This window comes from Balaenoptera acutorostrata, chromosome 20 (assembly GCF_949987535.1).
Source record: "Balaenoptera acutorostrata chromosome 20, mBalAcu1.1, whole genome shotgun sequence".
Classification (NCBI taxonomy): Eukaryota; Metazoa; Chordata; class Mammalia; order Artiodactyla; family Balaenopteridae; genus Balaenoptera; species Balaenoptera acutorostrata.
The window spans coordinates 14,391,042-14,409,981 of NC_080083.1; the positions used below are offsets into that span (position 1 = coordinate 14,391,042).

The window sequence follows — 18,940 nt, forward strand, 5'->3', positions numbered from 1 at the left end:
TTCTCTTCCTTTTTTTTAAGGTACCATGAGGTACGAAGTGAAAATCAGGAAGCAGTTGGAGTGGCTTATAAAAGGAGGAAAAATAAAGAGCAAGCCTGCTCTCAACAGTTGCAAAGCCCGGGGCAAAAGTAGATGGAGGCCCACATACCACATGTCTAAATATTAAAAGTGATAAAATAAATTGACATCCTGTTAAATAAAATACCATCTTTCTACCTTGACAAATAGACCTTCATACCAGTCTGGAAGGCCAGATTTAAATTTAGAATTTCTGGCTCTTTGGGGCTCTGCACCTGGCCCATGGCCTGCCCACTCCTCTTCTGACACCCAGCTCCATCCTGCACTGAGAAGGCCCTTGAATACATAGGTCTGGACACCTCAGCCTGCCTATTGAGTTTCCACCTATGCTGCCCTTGGCCTAGAGCTACTCAGGAGGATGGACTCAGGAGGGAGGCCCAGATACACCCTACAAGCAGGCAGGGGTCATTTGGGCAAGAAATTCCAAGGTGCCAGGTACTCAGACTGTGGGCCACAAGTTGGAGGAGGAATGTGAGGTGCTGGGTGGGAAGGACCCCTTGATTCCACAGACTTCCTGCCCCTTAGGGAGGGATACAGTCGTGGGGGGAGAGTCAGAGCAGTGTCCTGTGAAGCACAAGGCCCAGGGCAGGGACCCCACTTGCCCAAGTCTAAGGCTGGTGCTACTGAAGAGTGGACACTGCCTGTCTACCTTGGGGAAGGAACTGACAGCATGGAGAAAGTGGGCAGGAAAGAGCAAAGGGCTGGAAAAAGCAGCCCAGCCAGCTGGGGGGACCAAGGCGGAGCAGGCATCAGGGAGGGACAAAGCTGCAAGCTCTACCCAAGCATGCCTACGTCAGCACTGGCCAAAGGGGACAAGCTGATCCTTACAGAGGAAGAAACCTTAGCTCCTACCAGCTCATAACTATAACAGCCACTGAAACCACAAAGAGAAAGTACAAACAAGGAAGCTGAAACAAATAATGAAAACACTATAATCTCTTCTGTTGGTCAGTGAACATCTTTGTAAAGTCACCTGTTTTCCTGCAAGATGCTAGATGTGTAAAACTGGGAAGGTGGACTCCAGGCCCAACTTGGAGGCTAATTAGCATTGAGAGGTGAGCAAGTCACTTTGCATCTCTCTGTTTCCTCATCTATCAAACAGGGATATACTTGCCCTATCTCTCTCTACTTGCAAGGGATTTTTGTGATTATTCCAAAAAATGTATTCCTTTGCTGGATGTGAATTTTGTCTCTCGAAGCTGATTGGCTGGTTCAACATAACCTCGATGCAACCTTCACGAAAATTGGGAAGAGAAGTGGCCAAGCTGCCTCCTGCCAGATAAGCATCCAGGCGAAGAGGACCAGCTGAGAGGGAAGACAGGCCAGCCTTTTTTGGAAAAGGAGGGCAGCCGGTCTTTGTAAGCACCCGTCTTCGAGCACCAGGGTCAGCAGGGTAGGGTATCTGGAAAGCAAACCCCAGACATCTCCATTAGCAAGTGGTCACCTGCACAAAGGACCTCTGTGATTTCATTTCACTTAGCTCCTGGGGACAAAAGCAGACAGTCAAGGGGCAGATTACAAGCACTCGCTGTGTGCAGAGCTGTAGGGGATACTTTAGGGAGCTTGACAGCAGGTGAGAGATGGAGGAAAACAGAAGAACAGAAAAGTCTTTTACAGAGCAAGGTGTTCACTCATGCCTGTGTATGGATCAGTACGAATGACCATCCTCGCTGAGTACTAAGAGTGCCAAAATGTATAGATTTGATGCCATTCCCATCAAAATCCCAGCCGGCTATTTTGAAGAAACAGACAAGATGACTTGAAAATGTATATGGAAAAGCAAAGGCTCTAGAAGAGTCAAAACAATCCTCAAAAAGAACAAAGTCGGAGGACTTAACATTATTTAATATCAAGACTTACTATAAAGCTGCAATAATCAGGACACTGTAGTATTGCTGTAAGGAAAGACAAATAGATCAATGGAACAAAATAGAGCCCAGAAATAGAGTCACACATATACAATTAGTTGATTTTCTACCAAAGTGCCAAGTCAAGTCAGTGGGAAAGGAATGTTGTGGTGCTCCAAGGACAATGGTGCTTCAAGGACAAAGGACGACCCTGCCTGAAAAAGTGTCAGCGTTACACGCCCTACCGGACTCTTACTCACCCTCCTCACCATGTTGCGAGGGTTACGAAATTCCTGAGCCCACCTGGGTGACGCCCACCTGGGCAATGGGACCTGTCCCAAATAAGGAAAGGCATCTGGCCTGTCCCACTCCCACTCTATAGAAGGAAGGTATATGTGCCTCGACCAATCAGTAAACAAAATTTTCACCTCGGACCGTTCTTTTGTTTTCTGGCTATAAAAACTGATCAATAGCACATGTTCAGGCTTGACTCTACCAGACTACTAGGAAGTCGGCCCATTGTTCTGGCAGCGACCCTTCCCTCTAATAAATTCTATCTTCTTTACATTCTGCCTTGTGTCTGGAAATTCTTTTCCAACCCGCATTCGGACCACGACAAATGTCTTTTCAATGAAAATTTCTAGAACAACTGGAAATCCATTTGGAAAAAAAATGAATCTCGATCCCTATCTCACTTTATTCACAAGATGAGTTTGAGATGGATGGTGGACCTAACCCAGAACCATAAAGCTTCTTGAAGAAAACAGAAGAGTACTTTTGTGATCTCGGAGTAGGGAAAGATTCCTTGGCCAGTATACAAAAAGAAAAAACTTATAAAATGGCTTCATCAGAATATAAAAATTCTGCTTACCACAAGACACCACTAAGAAAATGAATTGACAAGCTACAGACCTGGAAAAAAAAATCTCTGCAGCAATATATGTGACAAAGGATTTATATCCAAGACATGTAAAGAGCTTTTACAAATCAACAATAAAAATATAAATATCCCAATGACAAAATGGGAGAAGACTTCAACAGACACTTTACAAACTAAGTTACACAAATGGCCAGTAAGTAGTTTAACAAGTGCTCAACATCATTAGTCATCAGGGAAATGGCACTTAAAACGGCAGGGAAATATAACTTCATACACACTAGAATGGCTAAAATCAAAGACTGATGTTTCAGTTATCTATTGCTCTGTAACTTATCACCCCAAAATTTAGTAACTTAAACAGTTACAATCATTTTATTATTTCTCACAGTTTCTTTGAGTCAGGAATTCAGGAAGGGCTTGGCTTGGTGAGGCTGGCTTGGGAGTCTCTCCTGCTGTTATAGTCAGACTATGGCTGGAGGTGGAAAAGTGGGATCTGGAGCGGCTGGGGCATCTCTCTCTCTCTCCTTGTACATAGTCTGGGGGTTTCTCCATGTGGTCTAGTTTGGGCTTCCTCACAGCATGGTGGCCTCAGGGTACTCAGACATCAGATGTCTTAGCAGGAGGCTCAGGTCTCCAGGAGCAGGTCTTCGGCTAACAAGGTGGACATGCCGTCCCTTTTATGACCTGGCCTAAGAAGTCACATGGTGTCACTTTCACCATATTCTACTGGCTACATGTGGCTCCACCAAGCCACCCCGATTGAAGGGGAGTGGAATTAGACTGTGTCTCTTGATGTGGGAGTGGCAAGATTCTAGAAGAGCCTGGGGAATAAATGTTGTTACTGCAGCCATTTTTGGAAAATACAATCTGTGGCGGATTAACCTGGAAAGAAAAGCTGACAGATCATACCAGGCCTTGTAAGCCACACTAAAGTTCAGTCGTGTGATGGCCCACTCCCCCCTACCCCCCCGGAGGGTTTTAAGCAAGAGAGTGAAATTGTTCATCATCTTAAAAAGTTCCGGCCTTCCCTGGTGGTGCAGGTGGTTAAGAATCCACCTGCCAATGCAAGGGACATGGGTTCGAGCCCTGGTCTGGGAAGATCTCACATGCCGCCAAGCAACAAAGCCCATGCGCCACAACTACTAAGCCTGCGCTCTAGAGTCCGTGAGCCACAACTACTGAACCCATGCGCTCTAGAGCCCGTGCTCAGCAACAAGAGAAGACACCGCAATGAGAAGCCCATGCACCGCAACAAAGAGTAGCCCCCGCTCGTCGCAACTAGAGAAAGCCCGCACGCAGCAACAAAGACCCAATGCGGCCAAAAATAAATAAATAAAATTATTAAAAAAGAAAAGTTCCTCCTAGCAGCTATGTGGATTTGGAAGCAGAGACCATTTAGGAAGGGGGTGCAGAAGTTCACGTCCCAGACACAGTGGTCAGCCCTAGCTTAGGTGAGGGTACAGGGAGAGAGTGGGGGTAAGGAAGACTGCCAGGGCTCTGGACTGACCAGCTGTTTTTGTTCACGGAGATGAAGAATGATGGAGAAATGAGTTTGTTTGGACACGGTGGGCTTGAAAGGCCAGGATAGACATATGAGATTGGAACTCGGGAGATAAAAATTTAGGAGAGAACACAGCATTTAAAAGGGCACAGGGGACTTCCCTGGTGGTCCAGTGGTAAAGAATCCACCTTACAATGCAGGGGATACAGGTTCGATCCCTGGTCAGGGAACTAGGATCCCACATGCCACGGGGATGCAACTAAGCCCGCGGGCCGCAACTATGTAGCTCACGTGCCTCAACTAGAGAGCCCACGTGCTGCAAAGTAGAGCCCAGGCGCTCTGGAACCCGCGCGCTACAACTAGAGAGAAGCCCTAGCGCCGCAATGAAGAGCCCGCATGCCTCAACGAAGCCCCTGCTTGCCACAACTAAGACCGGAGGCGGAAGAAAGGAAGAAAGAAAGAAAGAAGGAAATAATAAAAGGGCACAGGAGTGGAAAATGAGCGTCAACCCAAGCATTCAGATTCTCGCTACCCACGCTTCCTCAACACCGCAGACCAAGCAAGCGCGCAGGATGAAATGCGCATGCGCACATCTCCGCCAGCGGCTCCTGGGCGGCAGCCTGCGGATTGCGCACGCGCGCGGTGTGCGGCGGTCGCCGTGGAGACGCGTGGCCCTAGCCTGGCCCTCGGCGCCCGGAGCCTCCGGCTCAGCCGCAGCGGGTCTCGTGCTGCCCCAGGCGCGTGGGGCGGCCCCGCGGGCGGATGGACTGCGGCGGTGGGGCCGGGGCGTCGGGGGATGGCGAGAACGAGGAGGAGGAGCGAGAGGGCTGCATGGCGGCCTCGCAGGGGTCCAGACTGCCCCCCGTCTCGGGCTGCACCTCAGAACTGACCAAACGGAAGGTGAAGAAGAAAAAGAAGAAAAAGACCAAGGGATCTGGGAAGGGGGACGGTAAGAGGAGCAGCTAGCACGTCGGCCTCAGCTCCCATACCTGAGATTCTTCTCCGAGGACACCCACCCCACCCCTCAGAGACCCCTACCTACGTGGGGACCTTAAGCCCAGAAACAGAAACTCGCCAGTCCCAATCAGAGGTCCTCCCTCTCTCCGCACGATGATGATCCAGCCCTCCGCACAAAGACCATCCATGTCCGCAGACACCCCAAATCCTGCGTCGAGAATTCTCAACATCAACGGAGACCTTCAACCCCACACAGAGACACGCCACAGAGCCTCCCAGCCCCACCTGTGACTCCTAGCTTTACACAGACACTCACTCATCTTCCTCATCCCTCAGTCCAAGCTTAAAATCCTGAACATCTATACCTTCCCCACAGAAATCTCAAGCCCTCCTACAGAGATGCCCCCATCCTCACACACAGACTTTCCCCATCCACAGATACAAAGGCACTAGTGACAGATGCTCTCACTCATACACAGAAGCACAGGCTCCTGCCTTCCGCCTGGACACCCTCCTTTCACCCTCATTTGTTAGGGGCACCTGCCTCTGGTTGCTATGTAGACACCCAGGACATGCATATAAAGTATGCTCCCTGTACAGGCCGCCCTTCCTTTTCCCTCATCTACCAAGGCCACCCTTCGGCTGCACACAAACACCATCACACCAGTCACTGCTACACACTCTTATAATCCCTGACACCCTCAACAACACCCCCTTCTATCAATATAATCACCAAATAAAGCTAAAGCACAGATACCCCAGCAGGCAGACACATTCACAGTCTGCACACACAAGCAGACACTCTGCTACATACTCATATGCCTAGACCTCTCCACTACATGTATGACCATACACGTGGGGTTCTCACTCCAGGCCCTCCTGTGGACACTTCATAGACGTACACCCACTAACAGCTGCCACAAAAGCACAGAGCCCTATGGCTCACCGAGCTCCTCTCATAGAACGCCCTGGGGGCTCGACAAAGGCCCTGAGCACCCATTTGTGGAGAGAGTGCAACAGTGACATAGAACACACCTGTCTACGGGTGCTGTAAGTCTCCACTGTCCTTGTGTGGTTCACCTCGGTGGCTCTTGTCAGGGAGGTAGGTCTCGTTGACCCTGGCACAGCTGCCCTGACCTCCAGCACGACTAGTCCTGGGTTCAAGTTTCTGGGTCCTGGCCCTCTTGGTGCAGAACCAGCTCCCCTGACAAGCTGAAGGCAGAAGGAGCGACGGGCAGATTATAATTACTTCTCCAGTTGGGATCATAAGAAAAAGGCAAGAAAACAATTCTGGAGTTTAGGTCAGTAAGCTCCATGTGTATCTTTCTAGCTTAGCTTCTGCCTCTAAAGATTACAGCGGCATGTACCTCATACTGTCAGCAGGGGACACCAAATAATTTTCAGGGAGTAGGAAGGTATAGGAATGCCAAGAGAGGAATTTTTTCTTATTTTCTTCTCTCTTTTTTTGGTGGGGGGAGGGAGATTCATCTCTCCCAAAGAAATAGGATGAGCTGATTAAAGAATCACAAGTTGTAGTATTGTATATGCATGTTATATAATTCAGAAGGGCTGTTAACATTTTTAAAAATCAGTGTAAGCCACACAGCAAAAGTATTTCCTGGCTTGGCAGAATGCTTTCCACAGTCAGATTTAGGAAGCTTTTCTGTTGTTCTTCATTTCTTCCATCATAAAGTGTCTGGAATAGGGGTAAGTCATAGGTTCCCAGAACTGGGCAGTACCTTGGCGAGCATGTGGGTAGGTGAGTGGGGGGTAGTGTGGAAAGGACAGGGCCCTGGCAATCGGGTGTGTGTTCAAATCCCGGCTCTGCCACCTGCTTTGTGACATTGGCAACTGACTGAAACTTTGGGAGTCTGTTTCCTCACCTGGAAAATAGGGCTGACAGCCTTTACCCAGAGGACCTGGCTCATAGTACGTGCTCAATAAATGGTTCCTCCCTCCCCAAAATGCCAACCCAAAGCATGTAGGCAGTGGATGTGTACGGGGCTGGTGGGCTTGGCCACCTGAGGCCCCAGGTGAGGAGGGGCCTCCAGGTCCGCCCTCACATCTTTAGTGGTTTGGGCATCACCCCCAAGCAGGCTGAGGGCAGGCATCACAAACGCTAACATCACCCATCTGCTCAGCAGATAAACATCAGAGTCGAGGCCTGAAGACTCAGCAGCTGTCTCCATCCTTCCATGACATCTTAAGTCCCAGCAAAGATCATGGCCCGGGGCCAGAGCACAGACAGGACGGGGATGAAAGCAAGCTCACCCACTCTTACTCCTCCACCGTATGTCTCTCCCGCTTTGCCGAAATAGAAGAGACCCTTTCCAACCAGATCAACGAAAGTCTGCGTTGGGATGGCGTTCTCGCCGACCCAGAGGCAGAAAAGGAAAGGATTCGCATTTACAAGTGGAACCGGAGAAAGCGGTACCGGGTTTGGGCCCTGAAGGGCTTCCACTCTGACCCCGGTGACGAGGAGGCCCCAGAGAACCCAGCCTACCTCTCTGACGAGACGGCGGCAGTGGCGGCCGGCAACCCTCGCTGACGACCAAGCGCCCCAATCACTGCTTTGAAGGAAACCTTATCCCGAAGTTCCTCCACCCTGATGCTCCACCTGGGTGAAAGCCCACCTGTGACACGGACAAGCTTATCATTTATCCTTACCACACATTTATGTGTTAAGAAAAAAAAGAATAAAAATAAAAAGAAATCAGACCTACCTCTGAAGGAAACATGTGTCTGGTGTGTTGATGAGCTCAGCTCACCTTCCACCAAAACACCGCTCGAGGCCCCAGAAGCCACAGCTCCTTCCTGAAGAGTGTAAGCAAGTTAATGAACAAAATTCTTTTCTGAATGTCCTTTTTTTCTCAAATAAGCTGGCATCTCTTTGTTATTTAATTTCCCATCACAATTAGATATCTATAATCTCCCCCACCCACAAAAAAAGTGAATGTGTAGATTGTATCAATTCTAAATTTTAAACTAATTTCTTGGGTAAAATTCCTCACACAGCATGCTTTCAGAAGCCCAAGGAGAATGCCCCGAATTCCCTAAAGCCTTTTTTTTAAAATTAAATATACTCCCTGCCATGTGTGGCCTTCAAAATAAGTGAGTTCTGGAACATCGTCTTTGGGAGGTTATTATGGAAAGTCTCAAAAGGAATATTGCTTCTCTTATCAATATGGGCCTCCTCTAATCCCCCAAGACAGCATTTCAAGCAAAGTTCTGGAGCATTAAAAGGGCCCTACAGGGCTTCCCTGGTGGCACAGTGGTTGAGAGTCTGCCTGCCAATGCGGGGGACACGGGTTCGAGCCCTGGTCTGGGAAGATCCCACATGCCGCGGAGCGGCTGGGCCCGTGAGCCACAACTACTGAGCCTGTGTGTCTGGAGCCTGTGCTCCGCAGCAAGAGAGGCCGCGATAGTGAAAGGCCCGCGCACCGCGATGAAGAGTGGCCCCCACTTGCCGCAACTAGAGAAAGCCCTCGCACAGAAACGAAGACCCAACACAGCCAAAAATAAAAATAAATAAATAAATAAAATTAAAAAAAAAAAAAAAAAAAAAGGCCCTACAACACTACTTGTTCTAAGTTAATATTCTTTCTTTCCACAAATATTGAGTGAGGGCCATGTGCTGCCTTAGTTTGGGTTCTTCCAGAAGCAGACAAAGACTGCACTGCAAGTAGATTATCTCAATGGAGAGGATGCAGGGAAGGGGAGACGGCCAATCCAGGACACTATTAAAGCAGCTTCCATACTGGGCAGCAGGGCCTCAATCCCACAGGGAAACACTGTCAGGATTATCCCCGCAGAGGGTGAGGGGGCTGGGGTGTTATACGCCCCAGAGGCACTGGCTGATGGGTCCTGGGGGTGTTGGTTTCCTGGCATTTCCAGCCTGCCACATGCGGACCAGAGAGCAACCTCAGCCGGGGTGGGGGGCGGGGGGGTGAAATCGCCCTCAGGCACAAAGCAGCAGCCTGAAAATTCCAAGAGATAGAGGTGGTCTCTGGGATAGCATCGGACACCTGTGTCCAGCACAGTGCAGGCCCCGAGGGGGACGGAGTGGACATTTAGGATGAGATTCCTGCCTTCCAAGGAGGTAAAGACATACAGTGTACTCAGGAGAAGTTGAAAGCCAACACAAAACATCACAGAATGCCTATTTGAAAGTCAGGCGAAAGTGGTCCTCTTGGTCTCTGCTAGCCCCCAGCTGGCAGAGCAGCCTCCTACCCCTTCCTTAAAAGGACAGTGACGGTTTTCATATAGGCCACCAGACCCTGGCAAGATAGACTGAGGGGCTTTCAGAAGAGCCCTCTCCTCCCCTGGAGAGGAGGTTAGCAGCCGGGCCTGGCAGGGGCCCTCCCTGTGCCGAGGCTGGGCCTGTTCCCTGCTGCCAAGTTGGGGCACACCCATGGAATCAAGCAAAGGGCACTGAGGGCTCAGGCACAGCACCTTGGGGAGGAGGAGATGGGAAGTATGCTAATACTCAGACCTCACCCAGTGAGCTGGTTTCAAGGTAAAGACAGCAGAGGGTGGGGCAGTTCAGTTGGCATTTCCTGTGCCCTCTGGCTCCGCCATGGTGGCTGGGGGTGCGGTGCATGTACGAGTCTGAGGGCACACCTGCCTCGGAATACCTTGGTCTCTTGGTATCGTCTTCCATGGGGCGTGGGGTGGCCTGTGGCCGCCTTTCTGCCATGAGATATTCTGGGATAATGGTGAAAATGATGCACTTTGACCTCAGAGCTGCATTTTTCTCTTTCCCACCACGTGCTGTGTGACCTCAGACAAATTGCTTAACCTCTCTGAGCCTTAGTTACAACATCTGGAAACAGGGATGCAAATACCTACCTCAGTGTTGTGAGAATCAAATGCAGTAATTACATAAAGCATTTAGCACAGCGCCTGGCCCCTAGGAAGCGCTCAATCTATTGTAGGCGTTTTGAGCAATGATGTTTTAGGTGGGGTGGCTACACAGCCACCTCATCAAAGGGTGAGCTTCACAAAGAAACGTGGCTTCAGTGACTGGCTGATAGAATTCAAACAAACTGCAAAACAAATTACAGGGATCTGGAGCAAGAGGGAATGTAGGAGGAATGAACCGAGGGTCTCAAAGTCCAGTGTTCTGGGGAGGGGGCTTTGAGCCAAACAAGAAAGTGCCTACTTGTAGCCTGGAACTAAAGGGGAGTCTGTGCTCAAGATATGAACAGAGGAAGCAGGTGGGGATTAACTCTTCTACAAGCACAGAACTGGCTCCAACTCAAACCACACTGGATTAGAAGTTTTAAGTATCTTTCTCACATCCAGACTGTTTCAGTGAGGACTCTTTACCCAATGAAAACTGGCTTACTGACAAAATGGAGTGGCTGATTTATAAGGCCAACAGTCCAGAGTTGGATATGGCTTCAGGCATGGCTGGATCCAGGAGGTCATACTGTGTCATCAAAATTTGTCTCTTTCTCCACATCTTGCCTCTGCCTCCCTGATTAGCTTCATGTTCAGGCAGGTTCTTGTAACAGGATTGCAGAAATGGCCACTGACATCCTTATAGTTCATCGAAGAAAAGAGAGTCACTCCTGTATCCATATCAACCCCAGAGAAGATCTCTGGCCTGGCACAGGTCATATACCCATCAATGGACTAATCACAGTGGTCAAGGAAATGGAGTATTTGCTGCAGAGACCTAGGGTATGGTGGGGACGTGGCGGAGGAAGCCAACCCCACTGGACACATGTACTGAACAGATTGTTATAGAATCTATATAAAACCTACACAGAATACAGAGTGACTCCCTAAAGAGATGCCAAGTAGATTTGTCCATTACCCTCCAGGTGAAGAATGATTCATTTTTAAAAGAACTTCAGGAAGGGTCATGGGGGTGGATCGCATAGCATGAGTTAATCTCAACGACCCAGACTGACTGCACACTCATCTCCAGAACTACTGACCCTTGCCCAACACTATGGAATCTATTAACTAAAGATGAACAATACTGTGTAACCATGGGTCCGTGAGCTGTTTTGGAGCAGAATGTTATCAGCTGGTCAGCACAGTTTAGTAATAATTGGGTTTATGATTTGCACCTGGTTTTGGTGGCGCCTAGGGGGTGGATTTCAACCTTTAAGGCTAGAAGCTAGCCTTAAGGTCAGGTAGCTAGAACGTGCCTACATGACCAGCTCACTCTAAGACACTCCCACCCTAAGTAGCCCCCGGGTTTCCACACTAGTAGTGGTTGGAGACTCGGGAACAAAGCGCTACTGTTTGAGCCTCGTGAATATCCACCGTGGACACTGCAGGAAAATTCCAGGGATGTTACGACTTCGGTGTGGATTGGCATGGTAGATACGGCAAAAAGTGATGGAATGTCTCTTCCGAGATGAGGTTACAAAAAGCGAATGTGTTTGCAGGAAGGAGGGAAGGATGAACAGGGCTGTGAAACTATTCTATACGAAACTGCAGTGGTGGATACATGTCATTACACATTTTTCCAAACCCATAGAAAGTATAACACCAAGACTGACTCCTAAACTATGGAGTTTAGTTAATAATAATGTATCAATGTGGGCTAATCAATTATAACAAATGTACCAACTCATGCAAGACGTTAACAATTGGGGAAACTGGCGGGGGTGGGGGAGAGGTTCACGTGGCAAGGAATCCGCGTCCCCCGCCAACAGCCCACAGCCCCACGCGTGAGCTCGGAAGCAGGTTCTACCCCCGTTAAGCCTTGAGGTGACCACGCCCTGAGTGACACCTTGGATTACAGCCCGTGAGACGGGAAACCAGAGGCATCCAGCTGAGCGACACCCAGATCCCTGAACCACAGAAACTGCGAGATAATAAAGTTATTTGAAGCCACTAAATCTGGGGGCGATTTTGTTACGAATACAGTTGGCTTCTTCCCTCACCATCAGCTGTGCTTCTCAGCAAGCTGCGTCCCCCTCGACCTGAGGGTGGAAAACCTGAAACCCAACCTTCTCCTAAAAGCCATGTATTATCGGGCACCCCAGACTCCCACCGCTGGTGCTCCGAGGAGGCTTAAGTTTATATCCAGAAGCAATGCTGTGCCCTGCAGGGTTGAGGGGGGCTGCTGGATGAGTTAAGTGATAGGTAAGACTGAACGGTTTCCACCTGTTACGCTCACACCTGGAGCCGTCGACAGCTATTTATATTTTCATGGTCTGTGTTTTGCATCCCGCCCCGCACCTTGTAATTATAATATCTTAGGTCATTTTCTAGTTTATAGGTTCTTCTATCTCATTTGTTCCTCAGTCAAGATGTCCTCTGAGTGGTGGGAACTATTATCTCCATGGTACGGTTTAGGCTTAAAGAGAAGAGGTGAATTGCTCAAGTCACACAACTTGTAAGAGATGGGCTCCAAGGTCTCCAATGGTCTTTTTAGAAAATGTGTATCAAGTCACTGCTCAGCCTGCAGTTCTCTGCTAATTGCTGCCAGGATACTGGGAATACCATCTCATGGGTCAGGCTCCTCCCCATCCAGGAGTGGGGTCCAGGAGCGGTGTAGGTATCACACACCCAACATAACACGATTCCATCTCCGCAACCATCTCTGAGATGCGAGGTGTCATGACCCCAATCACACATAAGGAAATGGACACAGAAAGGGAAAGTGACCTGCTCAGCGTCACTCAGGGCCTAAGGGGAGGAGCTGGGATGTCACACCCAAGTCCGGTTCGTTCCAAAGGTCCAGCTCTATTTTTTTTAAAAATGAACTTATTTACAAAACAGAAATAGACCCACAGACATAGAAAACAAATTTATGGCTACCAAAGGGGAAAGGGGTGGAGGAGGGATCAATTAGGAGGTTGGAATTAACATATACACACCACTATAAATAAAATAGATAACCAACAAGGACCTACTCTATAGCACAGGGAACTGTACTCAATGTTTTGTAATCGCCTATAAGGGAAAAGAATCTGTAAAAGAATATATGTATATCTATATCTGTCTATCTATATACATAACTGAATCACTTTGCTGTACACCTGAAACTAACACAGCATTGTAAACCAACTATACTTCATAAAATAAAAAATAAAGATTTCTTCCAACAACAACTCAGTTTGACAGTGTATCCTCTTAGATGTATTAGTGTAATTTCTTTCTTCACGTCGTACATTCAATTACTTTTCATGGCTCCCTCCTCTGTGTTTTCAAACACACAGTGCAAACTTCTGTTATAGCACTCATTGGAGGGTATTTGGGTTACCTGTGGTTCTAGTTACTATTGTTGAAAGGTCCAGCTCTTAATCGCTGTGCTGCGGTGCCTCCGATGGGCTCCCAAAGCAGCGGGGAGCCAAGCTGCACTCCCTCCTGGACTTCGACCGCCACGGAAAGAGGCAGATGAAGACAGAACGGGGGCTCGTCAGCAGGGCCGGTGGCTGAAGCCGGCTGGGGTGTAGTTGAAAGGAGGGAGTCCTTCCCGGGAACTGTGGCTGGCAGGGAAGCTTCCTGGGAAGAAGAGGCCTGGGGAGGTAGAAATCCCCACCCACTGGGCTCCAGAGGGCCCCAGGGTGATGGGAAAACACTCTCTGGGGCCTCCTGGCCATGCTGTGTACTTGTTCATGGTCAAATCTGGCCTTTGAAACTCCTGACACACTCCCTTCTGATCATCACTGGGAAGGGCTTAGGAAGGATCCTCTCTCCCACCTCACCCCAGGCCCGCATGCCCACCTGTGACTACTTACCGGCCACGCCTTGGCGCTGAGGACGGTGCCAAGGCCTCACTGTCAAAACAGGGGCCTGGGACCAGCAGCACCCACAGGGCCTGGAGCTTGTTAGAAACTCTCCGGCCCCAGGCCAGACTTCCAGAATCAGAACCTGTAGTTTAACAAGTTCCCCAGGTGACTCATGCACGTTGATGTTTGAGCAGCTCTGGTGCTTGGGAGACAGTTTCCCCAGATCTCTCACGTGTTGCGCATCTTGTGAGAAGTCTCTGACAGACCTTGTTTTTTCTTTTTTTTTTGGCCGCACCGAGCAGTATGCGGATCTTAGTTCCCAGACCAGGGATCCAACCTGCACCCCCTGCAGTGGAAGCGCGGAGTCTTAACCACTGGACCCCCAGAGAAGTCCCTTTTTTTTTTTTTTTTTTTTTTTTTGCCTTTGTTCTTTGAAGGATGTTGGGGTGACCAACGGCCTTGGAAGATAGACAGGGTCTCGATTCCAGTTCCTAAGCTCAGAGTTCCTCTCCCGTCAAACACCCTTTATATCCCAGTGCCACCTGGCCCCCTCTGCATCATTCCGTGGGAATTGAGGCTCTGGAAACCAACAAACAAATGCTGACCCTCTAGCTATTGCTGTGACTCATAAATCACCCTTTGTCTCTGACCCAAGAGTCTCATGTCTTTAGCCAACATCCATGAAAGTGTGGAGGCTAATGTGTTAGCTTGCAAATAGTGTAAAAGCTCAGACGCTACACAGTTCTTAACACACTGACCATTTAACTCTCTGGTTTCTCTTCACTTAGATCACCAGAAAGCTGTACCATGTTCTACACGCAGGTTTTACTTCTCAAATTACACAGGAAATATATATTACAGACAAATTAGAAATTACAGATAAGCAAAAAAATGTTTTAAAAACACCCAATAGTCTCACCATTCAGAGACACTGAGCCTCGTCTGTTTGGTATCCATCCTTCCAGTCTTTTTCTATTCAAGTCTCTACATACAGGAAAACAGAATTAATGGGTTAATAATACATGTGTTGTCTTCTAATGATCCTCTTAAAAATACAGCATGAACATCTTTCCAAGTCACTAAATTGACATCCACCACAGACTTTGTAAAGCTTACCTGGTATTTTATTGTATAGACTATTTATTCAATCCCTATTTGTGGACGTTTATTTGGTTTCCTACTTTTTGGCGATTCTGAACAATTTTGCAAAGATAATCCTTATATGCACATTTTAGTGCAATTGTCCGGTGCTTTGGGTACATTCTTGGAAGTGAAATTACAAGCCAAAAGATAATTAAAACAAGAAACACCTGTATGGCTTTTAACTCATGGCAGGTACTGTTCTAAGCACTTTGCATGTATTAACTCATTTAATCTTCACAAGCTGTCTATGAGAAAAGAACCCTTCTTATCCTCATTTTACAGAAAGTTTAAGGGACTTGCTAAGGTCACACAGCTAATAAACGATGGAGCTGGGATTTGAATCCAGGTGGTCTGGTGAAGAGGTCTAGAATATGCCACTCCAAAATATGCCACTTTGGCATAAAGATTATTTTGCGCTGAAGGCAATTGAGAATCAACAGATGTAGGAAAAGTTCTTTGCTTTCCCCTTATCTGCCTAAAAGCAGGGCATCAATTTCCCTTTGTGAAGTTGGCATAGGTTGCTCCCGCACCTCCTATACATGATGAGGAGAGCAACTCTTGTCACCAGAGACAGAGAGGTACCGAGATGAATCTGCATAAACAGGCCTTGTTAAATAACCCTCATCTTCCATTAATTTCCCCAATTATTTCCTAGTCATTTTCCCACAGTTTATTGGCCCTAGGCCCAAACTCCCTTTCCTTTTTCTAATGACTTCTCAATTTATCACCCTTTGTTAAAATGGTATATAAGCTCCTGAGTCTAATTTCTTTGGCTTTTCACTTCTGTGACAACCCCGTGTACGTAAAAAATATTAACATCAACAACACTGTATGCCTTTTCTCCTGTTAATCTGTTTTTTGTCAGTTTAATTCACAGACACCATGCACTAAACCTAAGAGGGTAAAGGAAAAGTTTTTTCCTCCCCTCCCCTGGCTCGAGTCTGTGTGTACCCTTACCATACATATAAGTGCCTATTTTAAATGCCCTCCTTGTTTTTCTCAAGAGTCCAATAGGAAATGGTACTGGAAGAATATACGGATCTTTGGTTTTGTGCCCCTTAAATAGATACAGGTGGTGGTAAAGTCCTCTTTGAACTTAGTGCCAGGAAACAGCCCTGTCTTTAGAGGTTCACTGCCTTATACTAGATACTGTCACACAGTCTTCTTTCCCTTTTGGCCATGCTTGTAAGGAAGCTCAAGACTAAGTTTTATCCTCACTTACAGCAGCTCTTTGTAGTCTGGATTCTGGTGAAGTTCCTCTCCAACCCCCCCAACCCTTCACTATCTGGCCTTTATCCTTTTACCCTGGTTTTAGTGCCTGTATCACATAGAGAGGGTCTTTTTTGTAGTCATCCCTATTCCCTTTTGAAAGTAAATAGATACAAATAAAGACTTGAAAAAAAATGAATAAAAGAACTCATTTCAACTAACTTTTTGGACCCTTATTGCTTTGTAAGAACTTCTCCAGGTTGGAAACAGTGGCGCTGGCATTCAGAACATCCTGTTATTTGTGCTGGCCAGCTTAATTACCTGCCCTAAGCCCCAGTGCTTTTGGAGAAAAGCAGTAATTTGTAATTACCAGCAATTGGTTTGACACACCCCAGACCCCTGCATTCTCCTGCATTCTCATTCTGAAAAAGAAACCAGCAAACGTAAAGAATAGAAACCTCCTGGGAACTGCCTGGTAGTCCAGTGGTTAGGACTCCGCCCTTCCACTGCTGGGGGACTGGGTTGGATCGCTGGTTGGGGAGCTAAGATCCTGCATGCCGCAAAGTGAGGCAAAAAAAAGAAAAATAAAACAAACAAAAAACCCTTTATGCTCTGATGACTAAAAGCAATGTTGTCTCTTAGATTGGTCCATTCAAACCACCATCAAAAGCTACAGTTCTCCAAAATCAGTAATGGTTTATCACGGAAATAGGAGTGATTTTTATTTTCTCTAATATGTATTTTCCAATTTTTAAAAATGATCACTTATCAGTTGTGTCATAGAAACATTATTTAAGATATATTTTTCCAGTATTTTAGTATCAAAAATTTCAAATATAAACAAAGCAGACATAGCATAATGAAACCCCATGTACCCATCACCCAGTTTCTAGAATTTTCATCTTCTACCATTCTCGTTTCATCTGTATCCCCATCCATCCCCCACCCCTCTCACTTTTTACGGTTCTCTTTTCTTTGGGTAAAAAATTACATTAGAATGCATAGATCTAAATTGTATAATCTTGACAAAGTATATACCCATGCAACGTACCCCCATCATGGTATAAAACATTTCCATTCCTAAAGAAAGTTCCCTCACTTCTCTTCCCAGTCATCCAAACCACATACACCTAGGCAATCACTATTAATTGTTCAACTTAGTTTTGCCTGTTGTAGAATGTCCTGTATATGAAATCATACAGTATATATTCTTTGGTGCCTGTCAGCATTATGTCTATGAGATTCATCCATGTTTCAGGTAGCAGTGATGTATTCCTTTTACTGCTAACTGGTATTACACTGTAGGAATATACACCAAGGTGGATCAGTTCTCCTATTGATGGATGGACATTCCAGTTCCTTCAACATATGACTGTTGCGAACAAAACTCTCGTGAACATTATATATTTTATGGACCTGCATTCGTTTCTCTTGGGTAAGTACCTAATGGCATTTCATTGTGACTTTAATTTGCATTTCACTGCTAGCTAATGATGTGGAACACTTTTTCATGTGCTTATTTTCCATCTATATATCTTCCTTTATGAAGTATCTGTTCAAGTCTCTTTCCCATTTTTAACAGGGTTGTCATTCTTATGTTGACTTGTAAGAGCTCTTTATATAGTCTGGATATAAGTCCTTTGTCAGATGTGAATTTTTTTTTCAGTGCATGGCCTATTTTTTATTCAATATTTTCTTAATGGAGTCTTTGAAGACATAAATAAATAAATAAATAAATAAATAAATAAATAAAATAAACAGTTTGCTTTTCTTTTCAGATTTTCTATTTCACCTCATGTCAGTTGGGTCAGATAAAGTTTTTTAAAGGAATTTTTCCTTTTTGCCTATGTTGTCAAATTTGTTGGCCTACAGTTGTTCCTAATATTATCTTATTATGCTTTTGGTGCCTGTAGGGTCTCTATTCAGTCATGATATTGGTAATGTATGCTTTCTATTTCTTAATCAATCTAGCTAAGATCTATCAATTTTTTCAAAGAATCAAATTTTTGTTTTTAAAATTTTCACAATTGTTTGTCCGTTTCTATTTCATCAATAAGAATTTTTATTATTTCCTTTCTTCCTCTGACTTTGGGTTTAATTTGCTCATCTTTTTCTAGCGTCTTAAGGCAGAAATTGCCATAAGGGGGCGTTAGGGGTGGGAGCTGCTTCCTACAGTTACGAACAATTGGGATTACTTCCCCTTATTCTTTTAGCCTTCCAAGATCTATGTGGTCAACTCTCTGTATGAAATCCCCTTTGTTGGAAACATCTTGTATGGTTTTAGTTTTCCAGACTGGACTCTGATTGTTATACATACGAACTAGCATTTCTTTTTTTTTTTTTTTTTTCGAACTAGCATTTCTTAAAGTGCATTCCAAAAAACACTAGTCCTATGAAATGCACATAGGCTCTTTGGTCTAATGAGTTTGGAAAACGTTACATACTAGATCTTCCCTTTTGAAGATTATCAATGCATGTTACCACATTAAAGGCTAAGGTAGATTATTCTACAGCAAAAACTCACTAATTCTCACATCCATGGTGGAAGTATGGTTCCCTGACCCACTGATGTGAGCTTTGGCCATGCACCTTGCTTTGGCCAGTAGAAAGTGGGTGGAAGTACCAG

General features: G+C 46.4%; 1 protein-coding gene across 1 annotated transcript; it reads left to right on the top strand.

Moving 5' to 3' along the window:
- The first annotated feature begins 5,002 nt into the window (after positions 1-5,002).
- Positions 5,003-8,062, top strand: LIAT1 (ligand of ATE1). The gene is made up of 2 exons (XM_057536476.1): positions 5,003-5,255; positions 7,405-8,062. Exons 1-2 carry the CDS (start codon positions 5,069-5,071, stop codon positions 7,809-7,811), a joined length of 594 nt encoding a protein of 197 aa, XP_057392459.1. The 5' UTR covers positions 5,003-5,068; the 3' UTR covers positions 7,812-8,062.
- Positions 8,063-18,940: the final 10,878 nt, after the last annotated feature.

Excerpts from the sequence above, each read along its gene's own strand:
- LIAT1 (XM_057536476.1), top strand. The coding sequence starts at position 5,069 with ATGGACTGCGGCGGTGGGGCCGGGGCGTCGGGGGATGGCGAGAACGAG. Across the intron at positions 5,256-7,404 it reads GGGATCTGGGAAGGGGGACG|CAGATAAACATCAGAGTCGA; the intron begins GTAAGAGGAGCA and ends CCATCTGCTCAG.